The 13,513-nt window shown below is 39.9% G+C and overlaps 1 protein-coding gene across 1 annotated transcript; it reads right to left on the bottom strand.

Moving 5' to 3' along the window:
- Positions 1-6,944: 6,944 nt before the first annotated feature.
- Positions 6,945-11,933, bottom strand: LOC140374239 (neuronal pentraxin-2). The gene is made up of 6 exons (XM_072461070.1): positions 11,417-11,933; positions 11,008-11,105; positions 9,891-10,329; positions 9,524-9,771; positions 8,786-8,965; positions 6,945-7,165 (listed from the first exon to the last, which is right to left on the bottom strand). The coding sequence occupies exons 1-6, from the start codon at positions 11,931-11,933 to the stop codon at positions 6,956-6,958; spliced, it is 1,692 nt and encodes a 563-aa protein (XP_072317171.1). The 3' UTR covers positions 6,945-6,955.
- Positions 11,934-13,513: the final 1,580 nt, after the last annotated feature.

Here is a 13,513-nt window from a genome sequence, read left to right as displayed (position 1 = left end):
GACGGCGGCAACGCGAATCCTGAGGTATTAATAAACGACCGCATCAATGTATTCTTCATTTTGTAAAGTCGATTTCTGCGCCGGTCCACGGTAAGTTTTGGAAGCGGTTGACGCGGTGACCTTTTTAGAATCGAGCGAGTCTTGTAATCCGGTGCTCGTTTAATAAAAAAAAAGGTCTTTGCTGTCAGGAACGGCTCGTTGCATGCTCTGTATAGACGAGGCATTGGCGTTTTTTTCTTTCATTTCTGAGTGACGTGGTTTGCCTTAGCGTATCTGGACCAAAATCATTGTACACGAGATGATAAAATGTCAGAAAAGACTGTGTTGGAAGCAAACCTTAAAGGCCCTGTACCTCTGCGGGAGTCCAGATCCACTGCTGGAGCGTATTATAAATCATTAAAGTATTGGTCGCTGTTATAAACTCGAAACTATGAATGCACAGTGGGTCAAACGTCCTGCTAATGGTGGTTCAAACTTGACTCGGCAGTATTTAAGTTCCGGAGAATCATTCATTTTGCGCTTTCGCCTGGAAACTGCATTGTCCAATCCGTTTTATTAGTTCATTTACTGTATTTAGTCAGAGAATAAGTCTCATTAGCCAAAACATTTATAATAGAGAAGAAAAAAACATAAGTCGCACTGGTGTATGAAATGCGGTTGCAAGTGTGAAAATAACAAATATTTTCACATATAAGCTCCGAAATATAAATATAAGTATAAGTTGCACCCCGGCCAAAACTATGAAAAAAGGTGCAACTTATTGTCCGGAAAATACGGTAATCAAACAAAGTCCATTGATTTAGGGACAGATTATTCAAATCAAAATAAACAAAAAAATTATAAATTCGTGATAGTTTTAAATGCGAAATTAGTTAAATAAACCTAAAATAAATGTAAAAATAAATATAAAATCAACTTTTTATCTGGCCGTTTTTGTCAAACTAACTTTATTCGTCTCGCTCGGGAGGTGACATTTCACAGCCACGGTTCACGATGGCGTCGGATGAAAGAAAATTAATGTTCCCGGGCGCGATTTAACGATCTTTCACTATTGCTTTGGTTTCACAACAATCGTCATCGCTCTAACGTTCGATATCGTCACGCCCCTCGACACGATTCATCACTATTGTCGCTCAAAGAAACAAATATTCATTTCCAGGGACATGAATCATTGAAGTACCTCAAATCTGAACTTCTCGATGGTTGTATCCTTTTTATAGGATTTACTTCACGTTTCTCCCTTTGTTGTTTGAGAAATTGGGTACAGGGCCTTTTTCATTTCATTTCTAACTTACTACCGCAAGACTCAATGATGCTGTGCCCACGTCAAAATGTGAATTCAACTTATAATAGTAATAATAATAATAACTTTGTGTATCTGATGTCGGCTGGAACGGACAATGAAGGCCGGAGGGTCGAACAAAACCTGCCGGAACGTGTGTTTACTGCGGCGCGGTCAGTTTGAATAGCACAAACGCTGTAATCCCCCGAGTATTTTTTAAAAGAGACCCCCGCGAGTGTCGAGCCCTCCGGAGGAAAAGGCGCGAGAGAGAGCGTTCACGCCGCTTCAACCGTCGATAGATGGGACAGGCTTTTGTTACGTGTTGAAACAGATTATAAGCTACAAATAGTGTAAGTAATGAATGGAACACTCCTGACACTGCACAGAGGAATGTCCACACGGTGTAGAAATCGCAAAATGATATGGAAATTGGACAGTTTGACGAATTAGGTTGATTTTGTGAGTATTTACTTGCGAAAAGCTTGTTTTGCTGGTTTCAATATACATATTTTTAGCCGATTTAAGGATTTATTGAGCTCGGCATGTTGTCATAAGTGCATTTTTTTTGTACTCTGACAACGACCGTACGAAATAATATATTGAAGCCACTGAAATACCACAAATCTTGACTTTCTAACAACGTAAAACAAAAACCTTCTCACGTAAAGCCATTTTGAGCATAGATATTCCTCTCTGCAGTGGACACGACTTGTGTGATAACTAAACTAACGTACTCCCCAAAGCCCGGTGTCTTTTCCCCCATTTTAAAAAGAAACGTACGGCCCAGAAATGGAGATGGCAGCTCATTACACTGTATACCGTTTGTACATAGATGTTTAGAATGTTTATGACGAGCTTAGACGCTTTTTAATTTATTCTTTCTGATCTTTTTAGTTGACCTTTTTTTGTTTTTGTTGAGAACTACTGTAGAACTGCATGCTGGCGACAGACTGAAGCTATGTGCGCTGGTTTGTTTTAAGTCTTGACGTTCCCCGTGTTTATGAAAGTTTAAAAGAGTTAAAATAATCTGTTCAAATTTGAATGGAAATGACGCTCGTTTTCGCCACTAGAAAGCTGCGTTGTAATTCAAACATTAGTACACCGCATTTATTGACTTTGTGGACGCAAAAGTAATTCGGTTCACAACATTTGACTTCTGTATTTCTTTAAAAAAAAATGTATCTCCACTGAATTCACCGTATCAGATCAAAGTCAACAATGTAAAAGATCCACTAAGCACTGAATTCACGGGGAACGCCAATAGAAATGCTGAAAATGTACTGTAAGTTCATGTATTTTTTTTTTTTTTTTGTATGAATGATTTGGCTTCCGGTTCACCGACTATAACGAGATAGTTTGTCGTATTAGGGAACGATTTACTGCACTTTATTCATTTATTTTTGGGAGAAATTGTTAAACGTTGGTGCGAGTCCGGCTCTGTAGCGCTCTCTCTTTTGGTTACATCTGACACTGGAACATGTATACTGGAACGTCAACCGCGATCTCATGCCTGCGACGCAAACGAGGAACGGCTCCGTGAGTTAAAATGACCGTCTGAAATTTTGCTTTAATTGCGATCGTATGTGAAATTGCGTGAATTGAAAAGTTGAATTCTGGTCGACTGGACAGAAGTGTTTGTTTGTTACTGTGAACGTGTATTTCCACTCATCCAAGTAGCTTCTTCTGTCGGTTATCTGCCCGACACTAACGGTAACGGCGAGAGGAGGAACGGGAGAGTAACAACCCTCAGGACAAAAGTGAAGAAGCCACTTGGATGACTTGAAATGTGTTTAATCTAAAGAAAAAAAAATGAAAACGACAACAAAGAGGAGATTACACTGAGATCTTTACTTGATATAAGAAAAATATATTTAAATGGATCATAGCTATAACTTGACTATGAAATGATTCTGAATCCGTGTCATTTTAACTCATGTAGTGTTCATGTTTGACTGTGTTTGTTGTACTGGTTGTATCACGCTGCATGAAGCTGAATGAAGATCTCTGTGAGACCTCAGACAAAACCATTGATTTATATGGACCTAAACATAATGCCTTTAATGTCCTTTATTCCACTTGCCTTTAATTTATGCACAAAGAATATCTAGAGCGGTTAAAATCACTTTAATTCAGAATATGTTGAGTTTTTTTTTGATGAATTTGGACTTATATTTACATTGCGTCTCATTTGTATGAAAATTGTCTGTTTTTTAGACTTTATTATTATTCCAAGTCAGATTAGTCTGAAACAAGTAATTTTGCTCACAGAAAGTAGCAAACTAGTCCAAAAAATAAGATTAAATTCTGAATTATTGTCAGTTTAACGCGGGCTAGATATTCCGTTTGTGGTTTTGTGTGATCATGTTCAAGGTTGCCAACGGTTCAACTCGACAATTTCACGTTTATAAACTGTAACACTAAAGTTATCTACACTGGGCTTTGATTTCTCTGTAGTTTAACCCCAGAAAATTGCTTTATTTTGTATTTATTTATTTGTACTTACTGTGAGGTGACGATGGATAGATCATCTGTAAATGTAGCAGAAAGAAACCCATAATTCATTGGTGCCAGTTATCATTGTCTAACTAATAAAGTTAAACCAAAAGTGTGTGTTGCTTTGTACTTATTATAAAATGGTGCAGTGGGACAAACCTTAAAGATGTGACATAATAAGTGCATCTATTATTCTTCATTTTTCAATCCTATCACAGTTTATTTCTATACAGTTTGTCTCTCGGCCGATCATTTCCTCCAAAGGTTTTAAATTGAAACGCTTAAATAAAGTTTTTGCATTTATTATTGTTACTTTACTTTCAGAAATATCAGTTATGATCAGTAGTTGTGACGTGTGCCACAAGGGGGTGCTGCTTTCTCTTGTATTACTGAATGTGGTAAACTGTTTTTAGTAGATCCATGGTAGTAACAGCAGTGTGAACAACTGCATTAAATGTTCATCTAAAACAGGCTTTTAATGATGGCATGAAAGACTCTTTAAAATAATGAATTCCTTTTAAAGAGCCTTTCGAAAGACAAGATTATTTTTTGTTTTTTCATAAATTAAAGAGTCGATCACTGTAATCAGTAAGGTTCCTCTGGTACTTCTGTAAGCCGGGTTCCCACACAGCCTGGAAAACCTGGAAAATAATTGGCCTGTTTTCCATGCAAGGAAAAAGCATGACAAATCTGGGAGAAAAAAAAAGGCCAAATGTGTATATTCCATGAAAATGTATCAACCCGTTTAGTTTGCAGGATTATTGAAAATCACGTTCTCAACTGCTGACATCATCTCAGTAGATATATCTTTTTGAACATCTCTCTCTTCCTGATGTGACCTCGGTGTTGCACATGTCCATGTTTTGCAGTGTTAGACGTCCATAAACACACGTGACCATTCAAATGAGAAGACTGTTCAACTATAAATAAGTCATGTTTTGGCCGACACATGTTCTCCATCTGAATACCACGGGTTCAGAGTTAAGTCACGCACTACTGCCCCCTTGAGGACAAAGCTGCATGCTCACTGTGGACAACACAAGGGATTCTTCTCCTGTAACATCCTCAAAGACCCCATTTGTCCAGAATTGTATTAATAACTTTTGCTATGTTTGTCTATTTAACCTTTTTTAGGATGATTTTAATTTATTATGCACTCTGTAACAAAAGTCCTTAACCTTAACTGTTAAATACCCTAAAACAGCAACAGTAATTGACTTCAATATTTAAAATGGTGTGTCACTGTGTGGAATACAAAGTCTTGTACAATTTATAACGGTAAAAAACTTTTACGATTATAATCTGTAACAAACACTGAATATTTCCCTACATTTTACAGGATTGTAATATTGTTTTCAAATACTTTTTGTAAATTGTTTCACATTATTCTGTCTTTGTATGTTTCTGCAAATACCTTCTATAAATAGTATTCTAAAATGATGTCAAAACTACATCAACAAATGATTAAAATGCATAAATAAATCAACTCGTGCACAATAGATTGCATTAACGTTACTGTATGTGATGACGAGGGTCTATGTACTTGGACCCATGTCATCTTTTTTGTGTGATAGTTTGTAGTACGAGGTCGCAGTAATGTGTGGTACCAGATTTATCCTTGGATGTGTCAGATTTACAGTTTCCTGAGACACGCTGAACGAGCTGACAACTCTGACAAATACATAATACAATAGCCTACATTTGAATGCTTTTGTTTGATTAAAATGTAGTTGAAATGTCCTTACAGGTGTTAATCATCTGACTTCACTCTTCTTTATAGATTTACACTATTTAGCCTTCAAGTTGTAGTGTCCAGAACAGCCAAGGCCAGTTCAGTAGGTTTGATCAAAATAGGTCAAACATAAGAGCTTTAAATGTACAAACTTATACGTATGTCTGATGTATTTTGTATTTGAAATAGCCGTGCAGAACATTATTTGAAAAGGTATCGCTTCAATTGTAAATAAACCAATCAGGAGGCTTATGAGTCTTAATGGATTAAAGTTAATACTGTCCTTGATGTGACCGGTCAGTTTAAATATCCCGGCACGAGACTCAAACAGAGCCTGGAAATATCGTAGGTCGTCTAGTATTTATTGACATGTACAAAAAACACATCTTTATTTAAAAAAAAAAAAAAAAACAATCTTATGTACAGTTCATTATATACAATTATGTACAAAACAATGAAGGACACTGGGTCTTCATAGGCAAAACTTACAAAAACTAAACCTTACACTTTGTAGAAAAAGGATATTTGATCATCACTGACATCAACATGTAGTTTATGAATGTCTGCTATGAAAAAACTACAAACGCAACATAACAATTTACAATTTCTTTGGTCAGTTTAGCTGTATTTTCATGGAAACCTTTAAATTAATAAAAGGATCCAGTTTAAAATATAATACAAATGAAAAAAAACACATGTCTAAACGGATTAGGACAGAACGTGGAGGAGTCTGATAACAAACACACATTTAATACATCGTTTTGTACGCGGTAATCCAACTTCAGCGCTAAAGTCGTTCAGGGCTTGACGTAAACTTTTGCACGCCTTAAAAGCTGATCAATTGCATCATTACTGCAGCGAATCTGGCTTGATCTCTGGCTTCTATGTTAAATGATCTTCCATGAAGTCTAAACACGGTTAAGCACAATGTCCATTTGGCCTCATACTTCAGTTCCAAGAGATTGACCGATATCGATTGTTCAGAATCCAGAGAAACCCATTTACGAGCCGATACGTGCGGCCGGCTTTGGTTTTCCCCTCAAATTATATCAATTAAATTTACAAATCTCATTTACTGTTTTACTTCAAACTGGATTAGAGCTTTGTCCTGTTGTGTGCAGTTCTCTCCTCTTCGCTCGAAAGTGTTCAAATAAAGCAGCGAAATGTGCAAATACAAGCCCAGTACATCAACCAACTGATTTATCTGTCTTCAGTTCCAAATCTGAATAAGATCAGACGCTCCTGATTTAAAATAATAATAATCATTTCCGTTTGTGGCCATTTTACATAATGCAATAAAATATAAAATGCCTGATTATCCAAGCTTTTGTTGCTGTCTAACCCTGAATAGAAGGCAATTAAATACAAAATGCCCTTTTATTTTCTTCCTTGTAGTAGTAGTAGTTGTTGTTGTTGTTGTTGTTGTTGTTGTTGTTGTGGGCGTGCGTTTAATGGCAGTGGTCGTAGGGGTGCCTGGTCACGCCTCCGTGCAGCTCCACCGCGGTCTCCGTCCAGGCAAAGACGTCCCCCTGTAGGTGGCTGCCGCACGACGACAGGCCGTGGACGTCGGCGGGGCCCAGGACGTGGGACCACAGGTGCACCTCGGACATCTCGCCCATGAACGACTGGGTGGCGTCGAACCGGCCCCCGAGCGTGTCCTGCAAGAGCGAGGGAAGGTGAAGGGAAAGTTTGAGCTGCGGTAAAAGATCAGTATGGAGGGGTTTTCTGTCTAGATTGAAATATAGGCTGAAAGTATTCGGGCCTCAAAACTCCTGCCATGGACACAACAGATGGATACCTTGAGAATGTACGTCTGGGAGCAGGGAAAAAGGCCCTCATGAAAAAGCGCCAATGATCAAAAAGGACTGGACCGGCATGATCAAAATTTGGATTTACCTGTACCGTATTTTTGGGACTATAAGGCACACTTAAAAACCTTTCATTTTCTCAAAAAACGACAGCGCTATATATGGATTAATTAATATCTCGCAACAACTGCCAAAAGCGATGAAACGATGAAAAGCTGACGCACGCTGCATTAATAAAGTTAAAATCACTGACTTATCTGACTGTTTTGTTTCATTTAATGCGCCTTATAGTCCGGTGTGCCTTGTAGTGTGGAAAATGATGGAAAAAAGGCCATTCATTGACAATGCGCCTTAGAATCCAGTGCGCCTTATAGTGCGGAAAATACGGTAATCTGAAACCTAACGAACTAATTTGACCTTCTGAACTTTCTTTGGATGTCTGCTCTCATTATTTACTTTTGATTGAATACATGTTTTTTATCTCCTGTGTTTTCTCTGGTCTCGTTACGTTTCTTGTGTTGTTTTTATATTCACAAAATTAAAAAACAAACATAAATATAAACTGAGAACAAGCCAGTGTGAGAGTTGTTTCAGATTTGCAGCAATTTGGAAATGTTCTCGTCCGTGAAATGTGCCGCATAAACAGAGTGGATCAGACCGGACTGAAAACGTTTCAAAGGAAGTAATCTGGACAAAGTTTTGATGCTTTTTAGAACATGTTTGCAGACAACAACTGCACAGTAGGTTTTAAACTTAATAAGAAGGGATATTCCGTTGAAATTATGTTTCAACTTGATTGCAATGAATCACCGTGACGTCTAAAGTGAAAAATGCTCCGCTTGAGAAGTTAAATTGAAACATATTTCGCTGTTATGGCTCGAGGCCCCACAGGGCTCTAGGTCTTTAGTCGTTTAGTCGATTAATCGGTCCATGGTGTCTGAGTCAAACTAATATTGTATTATTTATGTAAATGATAAGGATTTAAATTGGACAGCAGTTGAATTCACCTTTTTACATATAAAGACACAGTTTAGACATATTTTCCAACAACAGTTTTGAGCGCTTTTGCCACGCCCCCTTTTTAGTGGACCAATCGATCGGCAGGACATTTTTGACTGCAGCCCATCTAATCTCCACGGAGACAAGCGGATGACGAGTTAGATCTGTTCAGAGGCGATCGCGCTCATTTAAGAAATCCATGTTTTTTGAGGTGTTTTAGGGAAATAAAAACACCAGTAATTAAATGAACACAAGAAAAAGATGTTGAACGCATCCATGGAGACAAGCGCGTAGCAAACACGCCAACGGGAAAGTTACATCGTTCACCTTTAAAAAGAGGGCCACACTTTGGTACAGACGGTTCTTAACGTCGGAGCACTTTTGGACCGACGTCACGAGCCAAAACGTGTCCACACACTTTGAATTGTCTCGCATATTTAGCCCTTTGAAGACGAGTGCGGAGAAACTGACCTGCTCTTGGCCCAGGATGAAGACGCCGCCGGGCTTGATGGGATGCCAGGGGGAGAGGTTCGCCCCGGAGCCCCTCTGCACCCCGTCCTGATAGGCCTCCCAGCGCCCGTCCCGAGTGCTCCACGTCACACACACGTGGTGCCACTTCCCGTCGGTCAGCATCAACGGCAGCGCCACGGCCTGACAACGACGGAAGCCGTGAGTTATGAGCTACACGACGGCGGCCATTTTGTGCCGAGTAATTGTTGTTTGCAGATATTACATTGTGTTCGTTCCCCTCTGTGTTCACGTCATTCTGTATTATTTGATTTTTGTACAAACACCCAAAAGTGACAATACATTATCATTTGATATTTTCATGCAGTTTATTCAACCGCACCATAAAATCATACCAAAACATTACTAATACAGTCATTGCTGTAGTTCGGAGCCTAAACTGTCGTGTCAGTAAATTGATTATTTCACCATAATTTATTTTTGCCGTCAAATAGAAATCAATCACTCCTTTTAAAATAGCCTGAATTCAGAACATTAATATTTATTTCAGTTGGTCTAACAAATGTATTCACTTACTGGACATTTTTGTGTTTCTGTTTCAATAAATCCCCATCTACCTGTTGAGTTATTTAAATGTAGCAGATCTTGTGAGAAATGTAGATAACCTGAGTCGTAGTTTCTTTTAAACAGCCATTTTTACGCTTTGGAGGCGATATTCAAGCTACATTTTGTCTCCCTCACCTTATCGTCGATGAGCAGCTCGATCGGGTTGTTGCCCCACTCGATGAGCACGATCTCGTTGGCCTGTCCCGGGGCGGAGTAGGAGAAGGGCGTGCCCAGGCCGGGACCCATCCCCGGCTTGATCCACATGCACAGGGTGAACGCAAAGATCTCCTGGAGCAGAGTCTTCTTCACGCGTCCGTACATGTAGTTGGTCCTCATGGGGAAACTGATCAAAAAGGCGTCGGGATTCTTCGTTCTGCCCGGACCTGGGAGGAAAGAACGTGCACGATTATAAAGAGTGTCTATTGGCAACTATTCTGCCATGTTTGTGCAGCCTCGTCAGCCCCAGGGCAGGTGTGGCAGTCCTATCCACATGAGTCTGTACCTGTCAGGTGGAGCTGGTTCAACATAGTCTCCAGTTTATTGCCACGGAAACCGGAGCGAGGCCCGGGTCCTCTGTAGGCTGTACGAGAGACGAAGCCGTTGTCCGCTTCGTTGCCATGGTGATCGTCATTATGGTTGTCTTCGTGATGATTGTCGAGGTGATTGTCGTGGTGATCGTCGTGGTGATCGTCGTGGTGATCGTCGTGGTGATCGTCATGGTGATCGTCCTGATGATCGCTGTGGTGCTCGTTGTGGTGATCTTCGTGGCCTTGGTCGTCGTGGTGATCGTCCTGGTGATCGCTGTGGTCGTCGTGGTCATGGTCATGGTCATGTACGGACAGCGCCTCCGTCTGGTGGTGCAGCTGCTGCTCCAGAGCGCTGATCTTCCTCTGCAGCAGCTCCTTCAGAGAGCTGGAGTACGTCACTGACGTGTTTCTCTTCTGTAACGTGACAAGGAACAGGTTTCAAAGGTCATTTTGACTTTCATCAGGAAGTCATTTTCAATCTGAAGATCCTGGACTGAGCCTATACTACAGTGCAAAATAGATGGATACATAGAAATCCACACAGAAAGGCCCCACACGCCTTGGAGTTGAAGCCAGGACCTTCTTGCGGTGCACTAACCTCTGTGCCACTGAGCAGCCAATAAAGAAACCTTGAAACCCTGAACATACATACATACATACATACATACATATATATATATATATATATATATATATACATATACATATATATGTATATATATATATATATATATACATACATACATACATACATACATATATATATATATATATATATATATATATATATATATACATATACATATATGTATATATATATATATATATATATATATATATGCTGTTATATGGTGCTCTTTGTCCTAAGGCAAGGACACTTCACTTCCTGATTAGATTCTGACATACTTTCTACACTTGCTGCAACTAAGAGACGCACGTTTATTGATTTTACGCCAAAATTGGGATTAAGTAATTGATACTTCTTTTGTTGCAAACTACTTAGGCAACGTGATCTTGTTATCCGATTACAGAAAGAGGAAACAGCAGGAAGTCATTTCTTTTGTTAGAGAGGATTAAAAGTTGTTCACTCACCTGCAGATTGTCCAGTCTCTCTTTGAGCGCCTGCAGCATCCGCTCGCTCTGCTCCGGAGACGAGCTACTGTCCCCGGGAGTCACGTGTTTGTCCTTCACTGCAAAACATGAATACTCAAGTTATGCAATTGCTTATTATCTCTTATTCATCCCATGTCTTTGATTTATTTTTGATTAATTCGATAAAAATAGTGAATATGGCAAAAATCTTCTTTTGAGTACTATAGATTCATATATAGATTTTGTTAAGTACATGTCAGACTACGGTACTTATTTAATTTTATGCATGTATCTATTTATTTGTACTCTTGGGGTTTTTAGTGTGCAGTTTTACTACTTTTATATATCAAAAAGACGTGATGTAATTAGTACAAACGACACAGATCAATTTAACCCATGCTTGTGTCACCTCCTGTCGTGGGATGTTGCGGTGAATCTGGTATGTAGTTTCCATGGTGCCCCTGCTGGCTGCCGTGGCGCCTGTTGTCAGCGTGCGCGTGATGCCCGACGGCCGGGGCATGATGGGAGTTCAGCGCGTGGTGCTGGCCGTTACTGGCGGTGGCGTGTCCAAACCCTTCGCACATGGCGAGTTTGGCCGTCAGCTCTCTGATGGTTTCCCTCTGGTCCAAGATGGTTTCCTTTTGCTCCACCAGACTCTCCCTCAAATGGAGTATGGTGGCTTTGGCCTCCTCGCTCGCACCCCACCAACCAGCCGGGGGCGCGTTCTGAGTTTGAGACCCCGCACTGGCGCCTGCTGCGTGCGGGACACAGTTGGGGTCCGCGTCCGCCGGCAGAGGGGTGCAAACGAAACGGGGGTGTGCCGGGAAGCTGTACTCCGGTGCGCTGCTCGAGCTGGCGACAGAAACGGCGCAAAGGGAAAGGCGCAGCAGGCCGAGGACAGCGGTCAGGGGAGTGGAGCGCTTCATGACCCTAATTCACACACGCACAGACGCTTCTTAAGAGATTGGCTTCACTTCCTAATGAGTAATCCGCGTTGACGAGACGACTGCACGGAAAGATCTTCTAGTCGAAAACATGAGGGCCGAGATGCCACGTTGGTCTTTATCGGGTTGTTGAGAGAAAAGCCCTGTAAAATAAAGCGTTGTATTAATGAACAAGTGCAAAACAACATGGACCAGCATTTAACATGACTATTCTTTTTGGTCAATTAACGTTTTAACAATAATACACCTTAATTAGCCTTTATAATGCATGAACAAAGATCGAATTCATCATGAACAAATAGTTTATAAAGAGGGATTCAGGCTACGTAGTTAAGTGAGTTGAGTTAGGATATTTGGATAATATGTAGGATATTAACTAAGGCTGCAACTACCAATTATTTTGGACTAGCCATTATTTTTTCGATTAATCAATTAGTTGTTTAGAATGCGAAAGGCCAGTGAATGAGATTTTCACTCAATTCAACCCGGATACGGCTGAACTGAGGACGTCCTGGTGGAGATCATTTACATTTCTTTTTTCTAGGTATATCTGACTTGTTTTAATACGATTTTTATGATTTAGATATTTGTGTATCCAGTAGAGTGCACTTAATAAAGCATAAAAGACAAGTTTGGCAAATGACTTATGAAATGAATAGACAAAAATAAAGTCCAACACGTGTAAACCTAAACTTAAAACCTAGTTAGAAGCTCTCAAACAATATGATTTTTCAGTTGTTTTCTTTGTACAGTGTATTGCTTGTGCTATAGAGCCGTGAAGGCCAGTTTCTATGAATTAGAAATGAGCTGGTGGAAGAGGCTCTTCAGATCTCTGCGGGCGGCGTGCCTGTGGATGCCCTTGGCCCTGCTGACCTCTTCTCTGCTCGTGCACAGCTTTAGCAAGTGGCAAAACAAACAGGACCTGTCCCGATGAAAGGGTTAACACCGGATGGCGTTTCACCCTGTTTCTGACCCTTTGTCCGTCCTAAAGCAGGCCACAGAGAGACACGTTTAGTTGAAGACACATGCCAGGCTGTGTCTTCATGCCCGTCTTTCATGGATTAGAGAAGAAGATTGAATCAAGAGACATTTATTTATTCGTTTCGATTTTTTATTTTATTTATGTCTGTAAAAGTAAAAAAAAAAAAACGGTACATTTTTTTTGAATGTGCTTTTGCATTATAACATAACTAAATGGTCAGGCAAGTGTTCATTTGGTCATTTGGCTCGTTTAGATCTGTCGTGTTTCGAGCTGTGATATTATGGATCAAATCGCCACCAACTATTACTGACGCTTGTACAAAAGCTACTTTTAAAAGATGTATTTAATTTAAAAAACGCATCTTTCATTGAGTAATATAACGGTTGCAGTAGTTGTCAATTTGGTGACAGCAAATGGGATCCAAATAAATATATAATATCTTTCTATTGGTCCATATATTTGATCAGACAAGGCAAAACTGACACTATCTTGAGGACAAAAAAAACCAACCTTTATGTTAAGTAGGGATGTAGTTCTTTACTTAAATGCATTGTTTTGTTGCAGCAAAAGCTAAAGAAAC

Source organism: Eucyclogobius newberryi, unplaced genomic scaffold (assembly GCF_026437365.1).
Source record: "Eucyclogobius newberryi isolate DKJ021-1_F unplaced genomic scaffold, fEucNew1.0.hap1 SCAF_3, whole genome shotgun sequence".
Lineage (NCBI taxonomy): Eukaryota > Metazoa > Chordata > Actinopteri > Gobiiformes > Gobiidae > Eucyclogobius > Eucyclogobius newberryi.
The sequence above is the reverse complement of the archived record's forward strand: the minus strand, read 5'-3'. Positions and strand labels throughout refer to the sequence as shown.

What these genes read in the sequence shown, in the direction of transcription:
- LOC140374239 (XM_072461070.1), bottom strand. Translation starts at nt 11,933, where the DNA reads ATGAAGCGCTCCACTCCCCTGACCGCTGTCCTCGGCCTGCTGCGCCTT. An exon ending in GCAACATCCCACGACAGGAG is followed by an intron (nt 11,106 to 11,416) that starts GTGACACAAGCA and finishes CATGTTTTGCAG; the next exon opens with TGAAGGACAAACACGTGACT. An exon ending in AGCTGCTCATCGACGATAAG is followed by an intron (nt 8,966 to 9,523) that starts GTGAGGGAGACA and finishes CGTCGTTGTCAG; the next exon opens with GCCGTGGCGCTGCCGTTGAT.